The 25,071-nt window shown below is 39.2% G+C and overlaps 5 protein-coding genes across 8 annotated transcripts in view; 2 read left to right on the forward strand and 3 right to left on the reverse strand.

Annotated features, from left to right (window-relative positions):
* Positions 1 to 4,533: 4,533 nt before the first annotated feature.
* On the forward strand, positions 4,534 to 8,593 carry gata1a (GATA binding protein 1a). Of its 2 annotated transcripts, none has more exons than XM_079340527.1 (6): positions 4,534 to 4,654; positions 6,518 to 6,732; positions 6,828 to 7,322; positions 7,540 to 7,685; positions 7,776 to 7,901; positions 7,994 to 8,593. In XM_079340527.1, the coding sequence occupies exons 2-6, from the start codon at positions 6,519 to 6,521 to the stop codon at positions 8,273 to 8,275; spliced, it is 1,263 nt and encodes a 420-aa protein (XP_079196653.1). In that variant the 5' UTR covers positions 4,534 to 4,654; position 6,518; the 3' UTR covers positions 8,276 to 8,593. The 2 variants fall into 2 exon arrangements, with proteins under 2 accessions (XP_079196653.1, XP_079196654.1); XM_079340528.1 differs by lacking the exon at positions 4,534 to 4,654 and adding an exon at positions 5,443 to 5,787.
* A 4,655-nt stretch (positions 8,594 to 13,248) lies between these two features.
* Positions 13,249 to 15,733, reverse strand: LOC306821907 (bcl-2-like protein 1). Its single transcript, XM_079340539.1, has 3 exons — positions 15,423 to 15,733; positions 14,347 to 14,944; positions 13,249 to 13,946 (listed from the first exon to the last, which is right to left on the reverse strand). Exons 2-3 carry the CDS (start codon positions 14,842 to 14,844, stop codon positions 13,806 to 13,808), a joined length of 639 nt encoding a protein of 212 aa, XP_079196665.1. The 5' UTR covers positions 14,845 to 14,944; positions 15,423 to 15,733; the 3' UTR covers positions 13,249 to 13,805.
* A 667-nt stretch (positions 15,734 to 16,400) lies between these two features.
* On the reverse strand, positions 16,401 to 20,620 carry adnpa (activity-dependent neuroprotector homeobox a). Its single transcript, XM_079340476.1, has 4 exons — positions 20,231 to 20,620; positions 19,648 to 19,760; positions 19,272 to 19,364; positions 16,401 to 19,173 (listed from the first exon to the last, which is right to left on the reverse strand). The coding sequence occupies exons 2-4, from the start codon at positions 19,753 to 19,755 to the stop codon at positions 16,852 to 16,854; spliced, it is 2,523 nt and encodes an 840-aa protein (XP_079196602.1). The 5' UTR covers positions 19,756 to 19,760; positions 20,231 to 20,620; the 3' UTR covers positions 16,401 to 16,851.
* zhx3a (zinc fingers and homeoboxes 3a) overlaps positions 19,850 to 25,071 on the forward strand; it is a 43,337-nt gene continuing 38,115 nt past the window's right edge. The window contains exons 1-3 of one of the 3 annotated variants that reach the window (XM_079340472.1): positions 19,850 to 19,994; positions 20,893 to 21,033; positions 21,758 to 21,855. The gene's annotated coding sequence lies outside the window, so the exon portion shown is untranslated. The remainder of the gene's footprint in view (positions 19,995 to 20,892; positions 21,034 to 21,757; positions 21,856 to 25,071) is intronic. The other 2 variants (XM_079340471.1, XM_079340473.1) reach the window with 2 other exon arrangements.
* LOC306821899 (DEP domain-containing mTOR-interacting protein) lies at positions 20,884 to 23,478 on the reverse strand (the record flags this gene model as incomplete). Its single annotated transcript, XM_079340531.1, has 9 exons — positions 23,336 to 23,478; positions 23,055 to 23,233; positions 22,827 to 22,950; positions 22,395 to 22,573; positions 21,977 to 22,189; positions 21,749 to 21,886; positions 21,579 to 21,649; positions 21,119 to 21,223; positions 20,884 to 21,009 (listed from the first exon to the last, which is right to left on the reverse strand). Exons 1-9 carry the CDS (start codon positions 23,464 to 23,466, stop codon positions 20,884 to 20,886), a joined length of 1,266 nt encoding a protein of 421 aa, XP_079196657.1. The 5' UTR covers positions 23,467 to 23,478.

Consider the following 25,071-nt stretch of genomic DNA (forward strand, 5'->3'; position numbering starts at 1 on the left):
TTAAAATACAAATCTAGCCTAGTAACCTTTTTATACTTCATTTGTTATTTATTATGCATAGGCTACTGTGTTTATATATTTATACATGACAGTTATACAGAATGTTTCTCTTGTCTCTGTAATGTACCAAGATTGCTTTCTTCTTGGGAAAACACAACCATTATTGATGGTCTAATATAGTGATAAATAGATACCTGACCCCAAAGGCCACACGAATGGTGAAATGCTGTCCTCTAGCTCTTGAGTGTTAAGTCTCTCTATAATGTGTCTTTAATGCTTGTTATCATGAAGCTTTAGTAGAATTATGCTGAAACTTTATTCAAAAACAAAAGGCTTCTTGAGCTCCTCAGGTGTCACTTTGCTATATTGTTTTTTCTTTTTGTAAGAACAGCCCTTTATGATAGTCTACTTTGTCTATAGTTGACAAATAACTCTCTGTCTTGTGTAATACACAGCACAGGCTATTTTTGTTTACTTACCTCAGATTTTAAAATGAAAAACTTTTTTTTAAAAGTTGGGAGTATATTGAATCACAATAAGCACTTGCAGAAATGAAAGGATGTGATAGACTTTGCTGTCAATCAATCAATCAATCAATCAGTCTTTGTTTGTAGTACCAATTCATAATAACTGTTACCCCGAGCAATTTACAAAAAGCAGATAAAGACCTTATTATTGTTATATTATCCAAAAAGACCCTTCATTAATCCGTCATGAGCACTTCGGCATTTCATTTAAAAAATCAAACATCATAGTTTAGAATATTTTCATGATTTACTGTATAATTTAATGATGGAATTAAATGGATCTCATCTGATCTTATTTGTATAAAAGTATAGATAAAGTATTATTGCTCAAAAGTAAAAAATGTTTATGAAGTAGATGGTATTGCATAATTCCTTTATTCCCCACCAGGAGGCAGAAAATGCCTCAGGTGATTGATCTTTCTTCCAGGATTTAATTTGTGTTTTATTATCTCAAAAGATCATCAAGGATTTGATTCAATGGCACAGAAAGCGTTGAGACAAAAACACAGTTCTCAACACCAAGAGTCTGAATATTACTTTTATTTTGAGCTGTGATGTTCTACCTCTCCCTCATCATCTATTGATGGTGATCCTTTGAGATAATCTGCCTTTTAAAAAGGTACAACACTATCTTTTTATTGAAAATGTCAGAATACAAACTTTAAATATGTAGTTATGTACACCTTCTTTATAAAGTTTCCAAAAACACGACTTAAGCTAACTGATTGTTTCATACAACCGAGTACTCATTATCATCACACCCACTGCCCGGCTCATTGCAATGTTCAGAGCCCATACCTGAGACACAGAAATACCCAGTCATAAGAAACTACAACTGTCAGGGATTGTTTTGTTTTGTTGAATAACCTTTAAACTAGAATTCAGATTATTTAAAGGTGAAAATATGTTAATAGGATAATGATGATATCACAAAGCCCAATATACTGAGAATTGAAAACTTGAAAATGGGTAGCTGTAGCAAACCAATTGATAATAAGGTCAGAGCAAATAAAGTTACATTCTCTGGGGTAACACTTTCATTTGTTTCCTGTTGAGACTCTCACAAGTGTAGCAGACGTTCTGAGATTACATAAAATCTCCAGTACAAAAAGATTATGGTATTTTAGTGAGCATAATTGTAGTGCCAAGCGTTGACCTCTAATCTGGAGTCATTGCTTCAATGACAGACACACTTAAACACACAACGTCACATGCAGATCAGACGTGGGTGATTGTTTCGGATGTATGTTACCTGTGTTGTTTTTTTCCCTCTCCCCTTTCTATTTGTCTCCTGCACAGGTGTAGCCATGTTATGTTTTGTCACTTTAGTTGAAGTTAATCATTGTTGTTGTTTAATTTGTGTAATTGGAATAAATCCCTTTATTTGACTTGGTTGGTGTTAGTGTGTTTTAATGGGTTAATTTGTGGATTCTTGTTAGCCCCATAGGGCCGCCTGATGGTGGGGCATAACAGTGACACAGATAAGGTAGCAAAATTCAATTAACTAATGAGAAATATTAAGAACAATGAAAGGTGTGTGTGTGCGTGTGTGTGTGTGTGTGTGTGTGTGTGTGTGTGTGTGTGTGTGTGTGAGAGAGAGAGAGAGAGAGAGAGAGGGAGGAAAATAATTTGAATTTAAGAGAGAGCGCGCTCTCCTGGGTATGTTGCTGCAGCACTGTGTGGTAGAGATAAGACCACCGCCTACCCAGAAGCTGGTTTCTTGGGAATTACAAAGCTGTCCCCAAAGTCCAGGAGTGATACACAACACCTTTCCACAACCAGCTATAACAAGGTCATGGCATCTCCCAACTGTCCAACAAGATGTACCAGTGTCAGCTCCAACTGTTTCTGCAAGTTCATGGGTAACATGGGTCGACCACAGACATGCTGCAATGTCCTTTAGGCCTGTGTGTGTGTCTGTGCTGCTGTATGACAGTGGGCAATGGGCCTGTAATTCCTGGCCTCCTCCTTTCATCTTGATAACTTCTTATCAGAGCAAAGCAGCCCGTTCTCACAGCGGCAGCAGCCACATCCCTGCCCAGCTGTCCACATTGCCACCCAGACCTCTTTCACTCCTAATATCACTTTCATTTGCACACTCTGATGCTCTCAAAGGGCAGTCAGGCTCTTTCCCTTAGATCTGCATGTTATTCTGCCAAAAACAAATATCTTAATAAAAGGAAGTGAAAAATGTGGATGGACTGTATTTGAGAATATCGTAATAACATAACTCCATCTTTTCAAACGTTTCTTCTCAGCTTTCACATAATCATGGCAAACTAAAGCCTACCCAGCATGCACTGGAATACAGCTGCCGTCTGCTCATGTCTGTCAGCGCCATCATTCCATATTTCTATGATTCAATTAATGTAAGCTGCAAACTTTGCAAGGCCTTCTCACTAAGAGAACAGTTTTAACTAAGAGGTCGCTTACATTAACCAGCACCAAGAATAAATGCATTTAATAATGTTTCCATCTCGTAAAGGTAAAAACACATGAAACAATAATTCAACAACTCATGCAGAGGCTGCTTCAACATTAGAATTTTGACTTTTTGAAGTGCTTATCAAACTATAATAAAACATAAATATTATTTAACGTATCTAATCTAATAAAGTCGTCTCCATTGAACACTTCCTACAAGTTATTTTTAAAATTTGTATTGTGAAGGTTGCACGTAAATATTCACACCCTTCATGATAAGTCTTTTTTTTTTTTTTTTTCAAATATATTTCCATAACATAAAGGGATTCCACATCAAGCAACCTGAAATTTGAAACATTTCACAAGTTAATGGGGAAACTGATCATTACACTACAATACCAAATTGTTTTAGAAAATCATTACTGCACTGTGTGGAGATAATTCCCACAGTGAGAAAATGTTTCCATTGACTACTTCCCTACTGGACTGTCCAACTATTTCCTGTCAGTCCTACTGAAGAGAGGATTACAGTTCTGCTTGTTGATACCATTTGGGAAGACGTCAGTAGAACTTTGACCTTGCTGACCTGAACTTTTTTTTTTTTTAGCTTTTTTTTGTTAACTGCCAGAATATCCACTTGTGAAGCAGATGTGCATAGAGAAAAAGGAAAAAAGATGACCTCAGCAAATAAAATACCCCAGGTTTATACAAATAACACGTCGATTTGCATTTATCCTTCCTCCCTTATGTGGATATAATGTTAAATTAACTGCTACGGGTTCTTAAGGGGCAAAAAAGAGACCTATTGTTGCAAATAGAAAGGCCTCGATTCTTCCCACAACTGTTTTCTCCCCTGATTTCCCTGAAAACTGTAAATGAACAAAGAGAGAGGAAAGTTGGGGAGCTGTTTTGACTACCAAATGATTGGCACAGTGTTGGACTTGTGCAGAGCCAGGACATGTCCTGACCATATCTCTCCCCCATGATTGCAGCTCCTATCCCTATTTGCATTACTGTATTCCACTTAAGCTTTGCTGGACCACAAAGAAATTGAGTCTTTGCATTTTATATTTGCTTTGTTCAAATGTCTGTCGCCTTTCTGCTGTGTAGTTTTGCTCTTATCTGGGGCTGTATGCACATTTCATCAACAGACAAAAGCACCCCTACATGCTTTCTGCCCTCTATACAGCAGCTGTATGATGTTCTTACATGTGTGTGTATATCTATGACAAAGTCAGTCTGAAGTCATTCTCTCTATCAAATCTACTCCAGTGTTGGTTAATGACTATATATTGGAACTGATATGTGACTCTGTTGAAATCTTTAATTTAAAACTTGTTATCAATAGCACTCACAACCACAAAAGAAGAGGAACCAAGATTAAAAGCTGACACTTTGATATTTCCCACTTACTTCAGACGCCTAAAACCTTCGACAGGACACACAATATTTCATTCAAAGATGATATTACATCTGCCCTCATACTTGTTTTCGCTCTGTACCGGAGAGGTGTGTCTTTTAAAAAGTTGTCCCCAACCCCTCCCATGAACTGTCTCTTCACCCTAAACTTCACTGGTAAGTTGTAGAAGTACTTCTTGTAGTCATCAGCCGAGGTAACCACACAAGCTTTGCCACCTACCTGGGAACACCAATTAAATCCTGTGTTCTTCTGATTCCGACTCTCATCAGTGACATCCAGTCAGGTAGGTGACCCCTCGACTTTTCTTTGCTGCTCTTATTCTCATATAGACACCAGTTCATAATCAAGAAGGTTTAAAAATGACATCCACTTTATCGAAGCATACAAACGCTTTGAATGTATCACTGTTAGGTTTCACTTCACCTCAAGCGATTTATTGTTTCGTTGACTTTGACTTGTTTAATTAATTAAATAATTTTCTGATGTAATAAATGGTTTAAAAAAAATCTTTATTTTCATTCAAAGTATAGATTGCTTCAGCGAATCCCTGTGGGTTATCTATATAGAAATAAAGTTATTTAATTTGGCGCATGCCTTTGGAGCCAAATTACAACATATAATATAGTTCATTATTTTACATTTCATGTTTATGTTTTATTATAAATAAATGTAATAACACACCTTACCATTAATCTTTTACATACTAAATGATTTAACCTTAAAGGTGCACAATGTAGTATTGGGAGAGAAATGTACAGATTCTGTGGTTTATGTTCATAACTCTGTACATAAAACTGTCCTGAGAGGAAAGTTTAGTCCCTGAAACACTGTTTGAAGATAAAATGCTAGACAAGAAGTAATGGTGGTGGTGTACCTGCAACTGTGACGTCGTAACTCTCCTGGTAGCTTTTTATTTCCAAACAGTGTTCCCACTGTTCAATAAAGTTTGTGTATTTAGTTCAGAAAATATAGCGCAGAATTGTTTCACTTCTCCAACTTTCAAATTTTACTACCAAATCTACATAGTGCACCTTTAAGTAAATTAACCATGTACAGTGGTTAGTATGGGAAAAAAACCCAGCTAAAACGGTTAAATCTATCTGAACATGGTTTTTGTTGCCTGTTCATATTTCTCTCTTTGTCATGCCGCCTCACTCTCTGTTTTTTAAACGCACACACGTCTAGTCTGACAGATTTCTATTAATCAGATGAGATTAGGGTCACGTAGTATCGGTGGAGCTGGATATATTTAGCCTTATAATAATGTTGTCTATCAGATTTTCTCAGACTTTATCTGACACTATCAGCCTCTCCTCTTTCCTCTTCTCTTTCCTCTATGAAGATATGGAGCGAGTGAGGCCTTGGCTGTTGTTGCAGCTCTCATAATGTTGCTGTAACATTCTCTGCCTTTTTCAGGTTCCAATTTTATTTTTTTATTTTTTTAGCATTTTTCAAACCTTTTCAAGTTCTATGATGTGGCTTTCAACTGAGTGACTAACTATTGTGTAATAACTCAGATTTTTTTCATTTTTAAAAAAAACAGCACTAGTTAATGCATAAAAACATATAGATTGGCAGGGGAATGGTGGGAATTGAGTGACAATATCATCAATCTTTTAAGAAGTGTTAAACAAATCTGCCTGCAAACTCCACTCATTTGTTTTTATAGTGGTTGAGGTGTTGTGCCGTTTGTCCACCCTTCAGGGTGTCCCAGAAGGCATGTCTTTTGCATTCTTCTTACCGGCACACCAATTGCAGAAGGGCCACTCAATAACCGTTTGGTCAATGGCTGCATCACTGCATTTATAGAAATTTATTTTTAGTTTTTACTTTCAGCCACTGTCAAACTTCCTTTTCCTTGAAAAGGAAGTTCAAATAAGCATGCTGTCTAGAGATCTTGCCCCTCACAAGTTTAAGTGACACTAGTTGTTTTGAGGGGAAGAGTGTGATGTCAAGGTATCTGCTTCAATATAATTTACAGTAACTCATTATCAGTAAATTACAGCACATATTTCCGGGGAAATAAATGACAAAATATGATGTCACCTTCCAGTGTTTGTAAAGTGATTAGAGAGACACACATTCTAAAAGAGCTGTACTTCAACTCTGCTATGATCATGTTCAAGGTTGCGGTTTGTTCTTTTAGCATGGAGGATTCGTCCGAGCAGTCCCATTGGGGGTCCCCAGCCCTGCTCACCTCAGATCCTCTGGCCACTTTCTCCTCTGAGCCTGGCCTGCTGCCTCCAGGAGAAGACGGAGAGGCCTTCTTCTCCATCCAGGACACAGACTACGCCAGCCTGCCCTCCTTCTTTACCAATCCCAGCCACAGTCGAACACCCTCCACCTACAGACATAGCTCAGGTCAGTGCACCAACCTGCTATCACCCATCAAATCCTTAATTTTATCCATCCTCTAAATCCTCCTTCTTTATCTATTCTCTCCTCTTCTCTCAAAGTTCGCCAGGTGTTCAGCTCGCCGAACCTTCTCAGCAACTTCCAACTTCTTGATGGGTCAGGGAGCCACTCGCTGAGCTCGCCTTACAATACCCCATCCTCCACGTGGAGTAGCAACCCCCTCACCAAGACCACGCTTCACTCACACACTCCGACCTCCCTCTACACACCCTGCGTTACGTCCTCCTTCACAACCTCCAGAGACGGATACTTGTCTCCAAACAGAGAGAGTCCCAGGCTTCAGGAGGCCCTGAAGGCTGAACGCCTGAGCCCACTAGGAGGATCGGGGGCCGGCAGCAGCTTTCTGAATCTGACTCCTGCTGGTGGAAGTGTGTACACCTCTTCATCCAACGTCCATCCACACATGCTGAGCCCCTACAGCTCATACATGACAGGTCCACAAGACTACAACTCTGCTCTCTACTCCAGCCCTGGAGCATGGATCAGCCCTTCATACTCCCCCAAGCTCCACAATAAAATGAGGATATCCACTCCAGGTTGGGATTGTATTTTATCAGGTCTTTAATTTGATAATGATAGATCAGTCAAACATTTGAAAATAAAGACTTGATAACTTTAAATGACTTTTTTAAACAGTTATAATAAGTACATAATACAAAATAAGAGCTTCAGAAAAGCAAACAAGCAGACCACACTTGTACAACTGGTATTTTCCTGATATTGTTAACTCATGTTTTCATTTCATTTGAGCAGAAGCCAGAGAGTGTGTTAATTGTGGAGCCACCGCCACCCCTTTATGGCGCAGGGATGGTACAGGCCATTACCTGTGTAACGCCTGTGGACTGTACCACAAAATGAACGGCCAAAACAGACCTCTCATCCGACCCAAGAAGAGACTGGTAGGGTCCATTGTGAACGACACATTTTTGTTGATGAAATAACTAATAGTCGGCGCAAATAAAAAACCTAAATGATTTTTTTTGTTTCAGATTGTCAGCAAGCGGGCGGGCACACTGTGTGCCAACTGTCACACAAGCACAACAACACTGTGGAGACGCAATGCCAATGGAGAACCTGTGTGTAACGCTTGTGGACTCTACTTTAAACTGCACAATGTAAGTCAGTCATCTGCATAACACTTTTTTACACAAACAACATTCTACTCCAAATTCCTCAGGAGTTTATGTCATGTGATGCCTTTTCTCAGGTTAACCGGCCCCTCACCATGAAAAAGGACGGCATTCAAACACGTAATAGAAAAGTGTCCAACAAGAACAAGAAGAGCAAGAAGGTGGCCATGTTTGAGCCGTACTCTGATGTAAATCAGCCGTCCTCCCTGGATGGGGGCCCCTTTTCCCTGGGACCCGGGACTCTCCTCACCTACAGTCACACACCTCACCTCATCTCAGCACCATCACCCCTTCATCCTTCTCCCTCTTTACCCTACACACACCACCTCAACACCGGCATGGTACCCACACTGGTGTGAATTAACCAAACAGGCCCATGAAAGCTTTTTATGTTTGGGTATAGGCACATCTGCTTGCTTTACAATTATTGTTGTGAAGTAGTATATACGTTTGTGTTTTTGCACTGAGAAATGTGACTATGTTTTGTTTTTATGTTCACTGAGTTTAAGGGGAAGCACCAAATCTGTAGATGTGATTTTTTTTAATCTTCAGCTTGTTTGATGTCAGAAAGAAAATGGTCTCAAATGTAAATACAAACAAACATCTGATTTAATTTTCATCTAAGTCTCAATCGATCTTCTATCATTCATTATGTGAAATTATACTTTGTTGTTGTGCTACACAGATCTCTTTTGTATTTGAAAAAAAAAAAATTACCATTATGAATATCAGTCAAGAAAACAATAAAATGTTTGACTCATTCTGTTGGAGAGTTTGATGTCATTTGAATTCTCAGTTTATCGGTTCAGCCCAGAGAACCGCAGGTACGTCCCCTGAGTGAGGGCTGACATTGTCCTCCCCTGCTCAGGTATAATAGTCTCTTTGTACAAGCAGCACTCTACTTTGACAGTGTCATTGTACATATGCAAATTCTCCATTCTGCAGAAATGACAAACATCCAACCTAAGTGCAACACTTAACCCTGGGCTTTACATTTAGACTAGAACACACACACACACACACACCTACACACAGACACACACACACACACACACACACACACACACACACACACACACACACACACGTTCATATTTGTACTCATCATGTCTGTGTGCTCATAAAGGGGAAACTATTTCATGCATACTATTTCCTCCCTCATGTTTGAATGCAAAAGGTCAAGGCTACAGAGAGTTTGCTTAGTAATGATCAAGTATATGTTACATGACATCAGACAGGCAGGCCATTTGTACAAAGTTATCTGGCAGTCTTGGCTTACAGCAGCAAATCTAGGGGCTGACCCAGGTTTGTATTGGACCAGTCCCCTATTTAGTAAGTTGACACTTTAATCGAAAGGATGTTTAAAGCCTACTCTTGAGTGAGGATTCCAAAGAGAGTGGCCTGGTGCTTTAAAGCTCTCCCTCCCATGCTATTAAAAAAAGACAACGCATTCAGATACCATGCAGATTGACTTGAGCAAGCAATAGGACACCATGAGCTCTTCAATAAAAGATGGGACATGATCAATTGGAAATTTGTATGTTAGAAGGAAATTCTTCATTCAGTATATTTTGATGAGTGTCGAGAAGCTGATTAATACAAAATATGATATCTTTAACCAGGTCTTGTTGAGGAACCTGATTGTAGGGATTTACAAACATCCAACATAGAATTTAAAAATGGGCTTATTTGCAACAATGTAGCACATTTTATTTACAGATTTAACACGTTTAAATATGTTTATGGAAAAGTAAATATGACTGAACAATTAATATGTAGAGAACAGTGTATGTAGAATAAAATTGATGTGGAAGACTATCAGAATGTCTTCATGTAACATTACTATTAAAATGTCATTAGTTGTGTATTGCTGATCTTTGAAAATGCTGTGATTTTTATGTTAATTCCAATCTATTTCCACTCAATAACCCAAAGATAGCTGTTTTATAGTGATTAAACGTGTAATCAAGTTTCATCTGTTAGATTTGACTATTTAGAAAAAGTTATTTTGTTGAATTTTGTTGCAAACAGCAATTGAAAATATTTAAATTTAAGAAAAAACTAAACAAGTTTTATTTTAATGTCCTTTTTGTTGAGGAAAAAAGTGTAATAATACAGTATTGTGTATGAGCAGTGTTTTTTCCATACAGAGCAGCAGGGCTGGGGTCGCTCACACAGCCCTGGGGGATGACTGATAGGTTATCACTGAGGCCACAGACCCACAACCATGCACTCGCTACTGGCACCACCACTCTCACACTCCCTGTCAGTTATTCAGTGAGGGGCACCATGTACATTTAAGACACAAGGCCAAAAAGAGTGTGACTAACATGTAAATATACCACTGTCATGCACAGTCAACACTGAAGAGACAATTATAAACTCTGCAGAGTTCAATTACCATTTCAGAATCACTGTGTCATTCAAGTTGAGTTCAAATTTAGGTTTCATGATCTGTGGGCACAGCGAGAACGCTTCACTTGGCTCACATCTATAAATGATATCACACACTTTGATGTGTGTTTTCACAGCAGATTTGTACACGCTTCACTGCAGACTTATACATTTGGTTTCAACTTTGCGAACTCAGCCCTCTGAACATCTGGGTGCACCACCACCCACTCATGACACTGCACGACCCAAACAGACACAGACTCAGACAAACACGTTATACACACACAGTATTTATTTTGCTAGAGTAACTTATCACATGTGTAAAACAAATCACTATGTAAGTTAATATTTTCTTCTGAATTTTTATTGTCAGTCAACCATCCTAATGCCTTCCCGTATTGCCTCAGGGCCATGATGATGAGAAACTGAAGTATTGATAGCCTCTGACGTGACAGCGTGAGACAAAGGGTTTTCTGTTTGATTTACCTGCAGTTTATTTAGGCCTCAATCAAAAATTGAAATAAGTTATTATTTTCTCCTCAAGTATGATTATAACTGGCAAGAGTATTTTGTTACAAACTGTTGTTATTTTAAAACCTTTATAGTGAAAACAAATGTTAAAGTTTTATTTTGGGGCTTTTTATGCCTTTATTTAGAGAGAGAGAGAGTCAGGAGTGATATGCTGGAAAGGAGCCACAGGTCCCCTGCTGGGACGACTATAGTATCCGTACATTGAGGTATGTGCACTAACCACTAGGCTACCAGGCAGCACCCCTTATTATGAGAAATGATGATGACTTCTGCACATCTATAATTTATACTCTTTTCCTTAACTGTCTCTATCTGCTGTTTATCTGCTGCAGCTGTCAGCTCTGCTCTGGGGAAATGGCAACAAATGCTGGGGATAGATTAGTAACCACAGGCAAGTTGACTCAGGAGGCCATCCGTTATTGTCCTTCTCTCTCTGCTGATCCTTCAGTGTTTGTCTCTTTCTTGCTTCAACCCTTTTTATCCAGCAAAGTATTCAGTGTCCTTCATCAATGAAGTTACTATTTAAACTCAAAAGCAAGTAGTTGGATAATGAATTGTACCATCTTTTATGGTATGGAAGACTGAAAATACAGTAGAACAATGTTTGAGCAAATAGAAGTTTTGATTTTGCAAAACTTAATAAACAAAACACTCTCAGACAGAGGGGAAAGGTTACTCCAGAGGACCTCCAGAAAACATGTTAAAGCTTCACTCTTTGATCCTTACAGAAAGAACATTTGAATCAATGCAGTTAACACAGCTTGCAGTTTAATGTCTTGATCAATTGAGAACATGTTATACACTAGCACCACCAAAAGGTAATGATGCAACACTGCAGTGAAAGTCTTCCCTCCTCCAACTGCCACAGGATGTCAAACTGTGAAGACTGTGCTCAGAGATAACACACATTTCTTTCTCTGCATGTGGTTCATATTGTCATGTTTGTTGATGGATCTTATGATGGTGAAGAAACACAAGTAATTTAGAGTATGACATCAAGTCATACAAGATCTATTAAGTGAAACATTTTTGAACCCATCTTCAACTGTTTTATATATGATATATTTGACTTTATGAAGACCTTTTTGATTTATTCAATGAAATAAATATCATAGCGATTATGTTGTACATTATCTCTACATTCATCTGTATTTAGGACTCTTTCTGCTGGATTTACTCTCTCAACTGATGCTTCATAAGAATTCATCCACAAGGACTCGTGATGCTGCTTCTGCTCCAATTTAAAATGTGTATTTTTAAAAAATAAAATCAGTTTTATTTGATGTCTAAAGATGTATTTGGGCTCACTATCTTAAACTTTTACAGCATGAGTAAGCTGTTGATGCATTTGATTTTATGAACTTTAGATACATCTGAGATGTCAGCAGGAATTTAAAGATTGAATCAGTTTCGCGATATGGCTCGCAAAGTTTAAATGCTGGTCAAAAACGACACAAAGGTTCTTAGAGGATTTAATGTTGACAGAGTGTGGTCCGATATTCTTGCTGATCGTCTTATCAAAACTGATTGACAATAGTATGATATGAAGCATTTAACACTTTGAGGATATCTGAGGAAAATTAAAGTGAGCCCAGAGAGGGAGTTTGTTTCTCTTGTTCTTTTCCTACAGAGGCTCCTCTAACAGGGAGGACCCAGGTTCAAGTTAGACACTTTGTGAAGAAGGTTGTGAACATTGATGCTAGTTTTTGCAGTTCATTCATCTTCACTCTACTTTCCCACTGAAAATTCCCTTTATAGCATCATCAATTGAATCATTGATTCAAAGGGATGAATTGACACCTCATGCAAATCTGGTGTTACATGGGGCTGTTAAGTCCAGAGCAAAGGAACGTTGCTCATTAAACTAGTTAACAACAGTGTCTTTAATGGTTGAATAATTGATGATTAGAACTGTTCTTAAAAGATAGCTGAGAACCTTTGCAGACCTCTGATTTAAAATCAGTCTGTACAGATGGTTCCTGAAAAAGGCATAGAGTGAAGAATCGTATGAAATATACATTATCAGAAAACAATAGACCTATAGAGGCCTATAGACGTATGAGTAATAACAAAAACAAAGGGGGCAAAACTCCACTAGAGGGCATCAGTCCCCTGATTTTAGCCCAGTCTCAGTACAACATAAGATAAGAGAAGCTATTAGAGGCGGTGAAATCGTTACCAATAAAGGATTTGTTTCTAACAGTGACCTACAGTTGAAAAGGTCAGAACACCTTTAGTGATCTATAAAGTACCAGTAAATATTCTAGTTGCGTTTGAATGATATTAGCATTACATGTATGGGAGATATGTTGCAGAGTTACACAGAGATTAATTCAGCAGGACAATCACATGTTAATTATGTGTGAAGTGCTTTATCGTTTATGGTTGGTGAATAAACAAGACAAGAAAAACATAAATATATTTATTTTCTTGAAGCATGCCTCAAACTCCAGTACAGCTGGCCAACACAAAGTAAAAAGAAAATATAACATATTTATTCTGTAAGCTGTCTGTTCACGAGTAGTAAAAGTTGGTCCTTGGATAAAGAATAAAAGAAAAACAGTCAAACAAGCAGTGTGATCAAACCAGCTGATTCTGTTTCACTGTCACGTAGCTTATCATGCTCATTGAAAGCACTTCCAGTCTGTAGAGGAACACCGGTTAACAAGTGTAAATCTCTCCTGTGTGTTAAAAAAAGAAAAAGGACAAAGCTGGTCGTATATCACCTCACCAAGCCACATATTATGAATAATCATACAACCTGCTTTAGCCAGCCTAAGTCTTTTCAGTGCAAAAGCAGATTGGGTTTTATGTAAACATTACCTTTTGAGTTCTCGTCTTTTGTGAAGCATTTTGAATTGCTCTACGTATGAATGGTGCTCTAACATTAAACTTGCTTTGCTTTTTCCTTTGATGTGCGTAGCATCACACAAGGTGTGCCACAGCAGATGAGATGGAGTGTCTTTACTGTTTCTTAGCGATGTAAACACCGACCACTACTCCCATTAGCAGAGCCATTCCAACGAGCAGCCATCTGGTGAGAGTTTCCCGAGATCTCCTCACTTCTCCAGCAGCGCCACGTCCAAAAATGTCAACAAAGCAGTCCTGGAAAATATAAAGAAAACAAAGAGATATTGCATTGTCTGCAAGTGGTTCCCTTAAATCCAAATTGAAGGTGTATTTCACCTTTTTACAAAAGTGTAAGTATTTTTTTTCTTTGATTTCTTTTCTGGTTTGCTATGGATAAATGAAAAATAACAAAATGAAATAATGATTCTACAATTCACTTAGCAGACACTTTTATCGAAAGCGATAATGATTACTCTAAATGTGTAGCTTCTGCCCTTTATTACAACCAAACTCTATGAGGACTGACCTCAAGCCTCTTGGTAGCGAGGATTAAATACTTAAAAATACAGAACATTTTTTTAGTTGTGTGACCCAGTCAGGTTCAAGGTTACAGAACCATTATTACACCTCACGTGTTCTTCTGCTGCAGACTTACCCATCCTCCCTGGCTCTCCATCCATGGACTTATATGCTCATCCAGGTAAGTAGTCATCCAGTCTGCGATGCGGGAAACCAGCTCACCCATGTCCTTCTGGACGCATTCAACACACAGTACACCACCAAAGGCAAACAGGCCTACTATACGCCCCCAGTTGACTCCATCCTTAAAAACCTCGTCCATCACACTCTTAAAGCTGTGATAGGCTGTGTCAGGAGTGATGTCAAGCTGCGAGGAAAGGTCACTGAAGGCCTGCATGAAGAGAAGCTCAAACTCATCTGCTGAGTCCAGTAGAGCTGCCTTTACAGCCTCTATGTCGGTGTGTGGAGATGCCTGGTTCCTGCTGTTCACCAGAGAGCCATTACTAGCAGAAGAGTTTTCTGCCTCAGTCCTTTCACCAGCATCCTCTGGCCTCAGCACATAGGTTGGATAGTTCCTCTGAGACAGTTTGTAACTTATAAAGAACTCCACCAGCTCTTTGTTACTGTATGACATTATTAATTGTAGACCTTCAATGCACAGTCAGCCTAATAAGACACCATGGTTCCACTCAGTCTGTCTGCTGCCACATGAGAGCTTCTCCCCCTTATGGTGCCTGGAGGTAAACATTGACAAACACATTGATGTTGATTCCTGATGGTAAGCAGTTTGCAAATGTTTATATTGTTTTTTATGTTGTTCTGTATGGCACACAAATCTACCAGAAGTCTTTAAACTTGTCTGATTAGTGTAATTAATCATGATAAACCTCAAGTCTTACTTGATCCTTGCCAGACATGCAATGCAGGTAGTAAAATTAATACAAATTAATTGCAGATTAAAATTCAGAATGAGTCATCCTCAGATACATCAAAATACAGGTTGGATGTTCCCTACATTATTCAGCTATCTGCTGAAAGGTGTTTCACAATCTAACGAGATGATCGGAAGCTAAATGCTTGGAAAATATAGTTTTGAAGCAAACATTAGACAAGTAGCTAACAATCATAATAGATGGACGATCACAATTATGACATGTAATAACGTAAATTCATTAAGTTCTTAATCGGGATAATGAGTAGTTGTCCACCTACCATTGCTGAGAGCTCTGGGCACACGTCACAAAAATATGATCATTTTTAGCTATGAATGCTAACTAGCTGTTTATAAACAGACCATAGGAAACGCGTCGAAAACAAATGTAAACTACATCCACTGGGCTGTTCTGGGGTAATTCTTGTTGACAGTTCAATTTAAACCTGTTTAAAATAGTATTTTCCCTTAGATGTTGCAGCTATGGAGTTACCAAAGCCGTATTTCTATATAAAGACACCACATTGGCATTTTTGCAGCTGCACACTGTGTGGCCTCAGCAGTGATGCACGCTGGCGGTTGGCCAATTCTGCTACTGTACGAACCAGAAGTCCCGCCTCCACCCACCGCTGCACCAATCAACGTCTGAGTGTGGCCGGAAATTAAGAGGCCCGTGAAAAGAAGATCCATCTCGCTGCAAAAGCTTGTGCGTGTTTCTGTTGTGATTATTTACAGTTGTCGAAAACGTTATAAATATTTTGATTTCATTTGAAATAAGGTTTTGATAGTTCATTTAAAAGTACTTTACGCATGTGTAGTACTTTATTTTGAGCATGACTTTTGTTTTAAAGTGAGTTATAAGTATTTTAAGCATGTATACTTATTTAATTTCTGTTACAATATATATCAAATTGATATTAGACACGACTTCAATGTTACGATGAATTAAAAAATGTTTGTCCGTTTTTCTAGCATGTTCATATCTGAACCCACATGGGCGCTCAAGCCTTTAAATGAACCTAAATCTGATATTCAAAATTTATGATGAAAATCTAAACATTTAACTGCTCCCTATAAAAGTAGTTCATTTTATAAATATCCCACTGAGATAAGGAATGGATTTCATTTTATTTCTCTCTCCCACTTATCTATCTTATCTTTTGGAAATATTCTTTTTCTAGAAATGACTGAATTCATCCCAACTGCAATTAAGCCAAATATTTATTCTTTGTGAATGGAGAAAAAAAAAACACCTTAAAAAATGTAAACAAACATATTTATTAAAGTGTGTACACAAGCCATAATAAGCATATACTACACTTCTTAAATGTGAAAGAAAACAACAGGTCTTTTTCACAATTGAGGAAAAACAACCATGGAACAAGGAAGTAGGCATCATCATTTCACAAATCTTGTGATAGTTAGTTTGTGGATAAGACAGACTGTTTAAAGAGCCTAACAAAGAAAAAAATGGCAAAATATATACATAAATTACATATCATATATTTATGCACTAAAATGAGACCAGTTCCTTCTCTCAGACTCTTAAGAGCAAACTTAACATTTGAAAGTTCAGCTTTTTTGTGATCCATGCCAGATATTTGTGAGAAGTAACTCTTTTCAGCCAAGTTCTTTTTCTGCAGCTAAATTTAAACGCAGCTTTCTAAACTGAATTGTTTCACAACCAAGGCACACTTCCATACATAGACACTAACAGAAAGTCATCCAGGCATTTGATTTCCCATCTTGCAAAGAGCTCTCCTGCTCTTTCGAAAGATCTTCATTGGTGACAGGCTCTTCTTCCTCCGTCAGATTTTCTGGGTCATTGGACTTCACATTCACATGTTGGTTGGAGGCAACATTTCCATTCTCAGGTTTTTTCTCAGTTTCTTGGTCACTGTCAGAGTCTATGGAGATGGTCTCTGTGCATGTGCTGAGCTTCAAGGTACAATTAAGTGTCTCACACTGCTTGTTTTGGTCTGTGTTTGGTGCACCAGACTTCTGAACTGCAGGTCTCTCTACTGATGGGCCATCAATCTTGCTCTCCTCAAAAACCAAGTCATGCTTTACTTTCTTGACGGCGTGCATGTCAAAGCCAAGCAGCACATTTAATTTCTTGGTCTTACACTGTTTCTCACAAATCCTTTGCTTCATTGAAAAGTGACTGGCAATGTCTGACTTCCACAGCCACAGGCTCGCAGACAGCTTCTCCTCTTCCTGAGCTGACAGGTATGGTCGCCGGTTGAAGTAGGCAGTCAGGAAGTTTTTCCTGGCCTCATACGTCTTGTGCTCATAGCTTCTTGGATCAAGAGCGAGCCCAGATTCGGGTAGCTTTCCAATGGTTGTGGAGGAAACCTTTGACTCCTTGCTCAGTTTTAACCTCTTGGGGTTGGACATGGTCTGTGCTGGTAGCTGCCTTTTGATAAAGCCCGCCCCTGATGAGTTGAGAGTCAGGGAAGACTTAAAGCCTTGGCTTGCCTGTGTCCTACCAACAGCCCTGCACTGCACAAGATGCAACGTAATAGTGGAGGCAACCATGTTACTGGTGTACACGCCCAAGCAATGAATGCACTTGTACGTCATCTTTTTTTCAACAGGATGCATTGTTTGAAGCACCTGGTGCCGCTCCCTCAAGTGCATAGCCAAAGCATCAGATATAGGACCTTTGAGGATGGTGAAACACAGCGGACACAGAGTCTTACCAACCTCACTTTTGTGAGACAGGGAAGGGAAACTTGCAGCAGCAACTGGCTCATTCTTCGGAGTCATTCTTGGAGCGGTCACTTTGACCAAAGGTGGAACACTGCCCTGAACAGGCGCTAGCTGATCTTGACCATTGATGGACTCTTTCATGTTGAAAGTTAGAACCACCAGCTGTACATTAATTACCTTATCTTGTTGAATGGTGAGATCAAAGGTAAGAGGTGATGCACGTGGCGGTCCAGTGTAGTCCCCAGGATGGTTCTGGGCTACATGCTCCATGATTTTCTCAACATTGTGGAATGCAGCATGGCATTGTGGACAGGTGATCCCATGGATCATCATGTGGTTAAGCAGGGTATCGCTGGGTAGATAGCGGTTGCAGAGTAAGCATTTGCTGGTAAAGTTGTGGATTTTCATGATGTACTTGGCCAGTGCCCAGACTTTCTTTGCTTTGTGCGCATTCTCAAAATGGGCACTGTACAGGTTTTCGGGAAAAAGCTCATTGCAAACTGTGCATATCTTCCACTTCTGTGTCTGACCCGTGTTCACACCAGCAGAACTATTTTCAGCCACAGTGTTGTTGCCCGGATGTTTGACACGCACCTTACTAGCTAGGATGGTGGATGGATTCTTAACAACAGGGGCTGCAGGTTTTAAATAGCCAATAACTGGTTGTGGTATTGCGCCTTGTGCTCCTGCACCCCTACTAATGATCAGAGGGCTTTTCTGCGGAGTGACTGGAAAGGACTGATTCCTGGAGACAATGATATTAGCATGTCCAATCATAGTGGTTACTTGAGCACCTATGCGTTCATGATACTCTATTACATGTTGCACCAGAGCCTCGTAGCTACGAGTGGAAAACTGGCAGCGTTTACAGAGGATGTTGTTGCCATTGACAGAATTAGATCCATTTTTGACAGAAGATTCAGTGACCATACCTAGATATGGTGATACAATATGCTGAAAATGTTCCCTGTAGATGTGCCTTCTCACAACGTTATAGAGAGTGTCCCGGAACGTGCATTTTTTGCAATAGTACATTGCTTTCTCCACGCCATCTCCCTGAAGACCTGCCTTGTCCTTCTTTCCAACAACAGCTCCCTGTGCGCTCCCATAATTCTGGCGTACTGTACTGGGTATATGGAATATTTTTACATGCGTCTCTAAAGTCCTCTTGCTTCCAGTGAATGTGCAGTATGGACAACTGAGCAGGAGTGTACAGTCAAAGTATTTCCTGTGTACATTGCGGAAGTGATTCTTGTAGCCTGAGTAGTATTTGGAAGAAAATGGGCACTCTGTGCAGCAAAATGGCTTTGATCTGTATTCCTAAAAAGGACAAGGAAAAAAACATTAGAATTAAAAAATATGGTGATTTGTGTTTCAAACGTTTGTGAATGACTTGGATAAATACATATAAGATTTACCTGTGTTTTGGAGTATGCTGGATCCCATGCACAGATATCAAGGCAAAGGCTACCTTTTACAAACTGCTCATCTGGGCAAAAGTCCTTAAATTCCTTTAGGACACATTTAGAAGTATAGTATAATATGCAATAGTTATAGTAGTAGTTTTGCATTTATAACATCCTACAATACTTCGTGTTTGTAAGTCACACAGGCTTTAAATAATTTCTACTGAACTATCACAGAACCAAGTTGCCATATCCTGCATTAAGACTCACTCTTTTCTAAATTGACCTTTAATACAGAGAACATAACACAAATTACATATCTGCTTTGAAACTATGGAATGATCCAATTAAAAGCTCTACTAGTAAAGTTAATACATGTTAAACTTACCTCTGCAGCCTCTTTACAGTACTCCAAGCCAATGTCTTCAAGTGCTTTTTTCACTTGTTTCCTCGCTCGTCTGATTCTACTGAGGTTATTCACGGGAAGCTGATACATCTCTCCTGAAAGTAAACACACACTATATACATACATACATGGCAGGGTCATTTTTGCTTTATAGTTAAAGCAACTCTAATAATTTATAACCAATCAAAAACCTCATCAGAGACTTATCTTACTGAACACTTTATGTTCTTTCAATAAATAACTTTGAACTTAATGACTTTTAAAGATGAATGATCGTCATCAACACTTAAGGGGCTCAGTAACGATATGTCAGTGTGGACATGTTTCAAGTTAAGTTTTCATGTTTCTCCTGTATTGTATACAAATCAAACCAGAGAGCATGTTTGGACCTCTTTTCACAGCATGGGCCAGTATTGAGAGTTTAATGGAGCATATTATCGGCAGTATGGACTAGCATGCGTTGATTAGCAAACATTAGCTTTGTCTACTTGGTCACCTAGCATCGCTAACAGTGGCCGGTTAGCGCCGTTTACTTTTCTAATATCAATCGATGTGTTCAACTCACCTTATGATAGAGCAGGTAAATATAGTTACCCTGGATGTCTCAGTACTTTGACGTCTCACAAACAAGCGAATAACCCAGTCTCGGTGGTTTTTGCTCTCCTTAAAGCCGGTGGGTGCTGATGCTCAGCCCCACAGCAAGCTAACTCGGCTAGCTAGTTGGCTATCACATCTGCTTTACTGTAGCTGCAAACTAACAGGTGAAGCTAGAGACACATTTAATACAACTCTAACCTAATACAGTACAGGCAGCCACGGCAAACCAGTGTCGTATAAGCCCTTCTGCTTGCACCAGGCTTATACCTTTAGATGCTAACGCTATCTTTCTCAAGTGAGTCAAATCTCAATTCAAAATGGCGTCTTAAATACGACGGAAGTCGAAGCAGAGAGCTCGCGAGGGGCCACACAAGTTAGATCTTATGTTGTAGTCCTTTTGTCATTCATACAGTCATGTGTTTCTAGTTATTTATAGCTACATATTTCTTAAGGAAAATTAATGAAAACGTCATATGCAGAGCCTCAATATTGCATTTTTTATTTAGTTTCCCAACAAAAAGCACATTACACTAAAATGTTGCATAATGACATGTCAGTATAAAAAAAGATTACTTAGTTCAGTCCGTGTCTAAATCAGGAGCTGGACCCAAACAGTTGTTTTTATTCTAGGGGCTCCATCACTTCGAGTACTACAGTGCGAGTCCCTGTCATCACCAGTCTTGTGACTGTCCTGTAGTCCAGGTAGAGAACACATCGGCCATTCACCTGGCACACAAACTGTTGGACCTATATGAACAACAATAATGTCAGGTTGGTCTTTTTTTGTCGTTGTTTTCACAGCCCTTGGAAATTAAATGAGTAATTTCTCTGTACTGTGTGTAGCATACAGTCTAACCTTAATTCCAGCAGTTGCTGCAGGGCTTTCAGGATCTACAGCCTGCACATAAACAGGCGCGATGCCTCTGATAACAAAGCCCCAGCCCAGGGCGTCTCCTATCACCTGTCATAACACAAAGCTGAAATAATTGACACATTCTGTAGAAATCATTTTAAAGTTTTACTTGTGACATGAATGTCATTTGTCCACAGGAGGAAAAAAATAGTCCCCCTAGGATGCATTATGGTTTGTTGGTTAGGTGAATTATGAAGGGGTCTTTGGAGAGCACTTATTAGTGAATAGAGAATGTAGATTTTCAAATATTAACTTTTTTTTTTCATATACTGAAATCATAGACTACTGCATTATACCCACCGCTAAAGACTGCTGATCAGGCTTAACTACAAGATTGATGTTAAATCCTAGGGGTTACATTTGTGTTTCAATCAAACATGGTTAACTCATTCCAATAATTCACCGTCAACACTTTCTTGATGAAGGGTGCACCAGGTGCTAGTAACTCTTCACATGTAAAATGTCTTCGAAGTACTGCAAAAGTAAACAAAGTCAATCACCTTTTATGGTGTTAAAATATTCAGTCTTTAAAAATGTTTGGATATTTAACATGGATATTAATGAAACACTTGCCTGATTTAGGATTACATCTCACCACTGACGCTGAGGACGGCTGGACGAGCAGTGGAAATCCATCTGAGTGAAGGTGAAGTGAGTTCAAGCTGCCTCGACGCCCACTGGTAACCTGTTTTAAGTCTTTACTTGATCCCACTGTTCGGTGTAGTAAGAAAGTTGTTATGCCACAAAAGCAAATGCAACAAAGTGAAGTGATGCAGAAAAGGAGCAGTGTTATTGTTTTACCGGACTGAAAAGCACTGTTGTCATTCTGAGGTTGGCTTTTGCGCAGAACAAACGGACTATCAGTATGGTTGTCCTCTGGTGTCGTCACCACAATACTTTCGTCATTGTGTTGTTCACTTTCATTTAACAGCTCAGAAAGGCGGCGGCGGCGGCGAAAGTTGATGCAGAACTGATAGAGCAATCCACTGTCAAAAAATTCATGCTTCTTTGCCACTTAATGTAGGAGTGAGAGAAAGAGAGAGAGCATAAAACATAACTCACACATGTTTCTGAATTGATGAGATTGTTCATGTTGTGTTACTGAGTGTATTTTCTTTAAATTGCAAAAGTCCCAGCTGGCCACCCACTGCTAGTAGCTGCTGACAGTCAGCTCATCCATGGTGTCGTGCATCAAAGGGCAACTGAGTGCTCGACTCACCATGTTGAATGATGCCATGCTCCTGCAATGCCCGGCACAGCTCTATTCCCTGACGACGGCTCTCTGCCTCTCCATTCTGAAGCAGCCAGTCAATTAATAGACATCCAGGAAAGGAGCGCTGATATTGAACCCCATGTTTTTCTCTTAGCTGCAAAATAGAGTCCTTGTCCCCAATGAGACTGAAAACACATATGACACACAAATCAGCTTTCATGGACATTATGTAGACATAAATTAACTTGAACTGGCCTTGCAAAAGACACATGTCATTATTAATATGAGAGGGTGTTACTGTGCAGCTTTGTGTGAAATTAACATCCCAGCCTATTCATGATGTAATTTATATAAACATATAGTGCTATTGTGACTACAATGTTAGCTACTACCGCTGGAACAGGATATACTCGGAGAGAAACAAACAACAGTTCTTACTGATCATACAACTGTTGTCCTCTCATGAAGATTTTCACCTCTGTATTGAAGGGAAATGTGCCATCGTCTTTACGGAAACGATACAGAAGTTTAGCATCCTTAAAGACAGGCCTTTTATCACACACTAAAACAGAGAGTATACAGTGTCAATTGAGGTAATTGATTTCATTAATACTAAAGCTCCTCCAATATCTCCATTCTGAACATTCCCAATTGCTTCCTTCTCACCATGGTGAACAATGTCTTGATCAATAAGGTGCTGCATTAGGCACACAGCAGTTTCTCGGTCAGGGGCCTCCTTATGGCTCACAAGCCAGTCTATAAGTTCCTGAGCCACAAAACAGTTAGGATATGTGCGCAGGTGGTAGCGTCGGTCTTTGATCAGTTTCCCATCATGAAGCCTCAACCTTGAAATGAAATTCAAATTAGACACAATCGTCAAAATCAAACTATTCTTACCTCATCTCTTGTAAAGTCTAATCTACCCTCCTCTCTCTCTCTCTTCTTACCTCAGTTGTTCTCCAGCAATCATAACTTCAGATTTATGCTGTCTTGCCATGGCTTTTCTCCTAATGCTACTTGTTCGCTCCATGTTTGTTATCTGTAGAGAAAGTAAGTGAGGACACTTAGTTATGGCCATTTGTGTTGACAAAATAGCCCCTGAATCACACAGAACCCCCTTGCCATGTGGGAAACATGTTATGTATACAGAAAGGAAAAGGCTCAAAGACATGGTGTATTTCTGTCATTGACAGAAAGCTTCCAACAGAAGGAAAGTATCCAGTATTCAAAGTAGTCAAACTCATGTCTTTCTGTTTTGTCCTTTTTCTTTCTTGCTGTGCTGAAGCTAACACCCGTTATCTTGTTTGCTGTACTGACAACAAACAGGACATCACACTTGAAGACTTTTTTAAAGTATTTTGAGACAAACAAATGAAAGACTGTTCATTTGTTCACATGACAAACCTTTGCTAATTGCTTTCATGACTCTAATCACTCAGTTCTTGGATGTTTTGATGCAGTCATGTTTTCTTCAGGGTCTGTTCCTTTTGACTTCTGCTTGAATCCCTTTAACATTAGTCAACAGTTAATTAAGCCACATTTTGAATCATAATATGGAAACTAGTTCAGATGCATAGATAGGATGATCTTTTTTTGCAAAGAGGTGCCGTAATGATGGCAGTAATTGGCTTATTTTCACATATTCTTGAGCATCATAACCTTAGTCCCCCCCCCCCCCCCCCCCCCCAAACACACACAGCTGGCATTAATCCTAACACGTGTCCCCTGCTCAGTCACACTGTCTCCTTTCCTTTTTTCCCAGAAACTTCAACTGACTGAAACAATGCATTGCTGTTCTCACACAACATTTTCTATTGGTTTTGGCTTGAGTCCTATATATTGTCACAAAAGTCTTGTTTCGCTATCTTTGGAGTAAAAACTGCCAAAGAGGGTCACCTGAGGGCAGGAACATCACTTAACCCTCTGACATCCTGTGCAGTGGTGTCACCTCTGGACACAAAGGGTGACAGCCCTGGAACATGTCAGTGGTTTTTATTCTGCTGTAAGCTGAGAAGTTTTCAGGAGAATCATACACCCTCTGATAGTTCTTGGGCTGTCAGTGGCAGCCATGTAGTAAAGTCTTAGGGATCCACCACAAACATTTGAGCCTTGCATGCAGGTTTAATATACTGTACACACAATACCAGCAGAATGAATAAGCCGGAAATCAAGAAGCATAACTTTCGAACAAAAATAGTATAGATCCCAAAAATAAACCTAAAAAGGCGTTACCTTAAAAAAGAATTATTGAGATAATTATATTGAAAAATGTGTCCATATGACTTGTTCTCTTAACAAGAGTGTTTAGCAACGCAGGTGAACAACACTACAGCTGTTCTTTTGCATAATAGAATTTGAGCCTCTGTGTAATGGCCAAAGAAAGACAAACTCTCCTCGTCATGCACATTGCCTGTGATCAACCAGGCACTCTGAATGCGTTAACTTAGTATGGACAAATAACCACAAGATGTCAGTATTCTCCCGTGCACCATATGTGCAGAAGATAAATACTGACTCAGCCACTCGATGTCAAACGAACGGTCTTGCAGCCTCCGTTGCTGTTGTTTCGTTGAAAATGTGTTAGTGTAACATCAACAAATCACAACAATTTGTATCGTAAATGTAGGCAAGTCAAATCAAATAATATTTCTTAGTTGTATTAAATAATTTAGATTTTAAAAAA

This window comes from Symphodus melops (genome assembly GCF_947650265.1).
Source record: "Symphodus melops genome assembly, chromosome: 4".
Classification (NCBI taxonomy): Eukaryota; Metazoa; Chordata; class Actinopteri; order Labriformes; family Labridae; genus Symphodus; species Symphodus melops.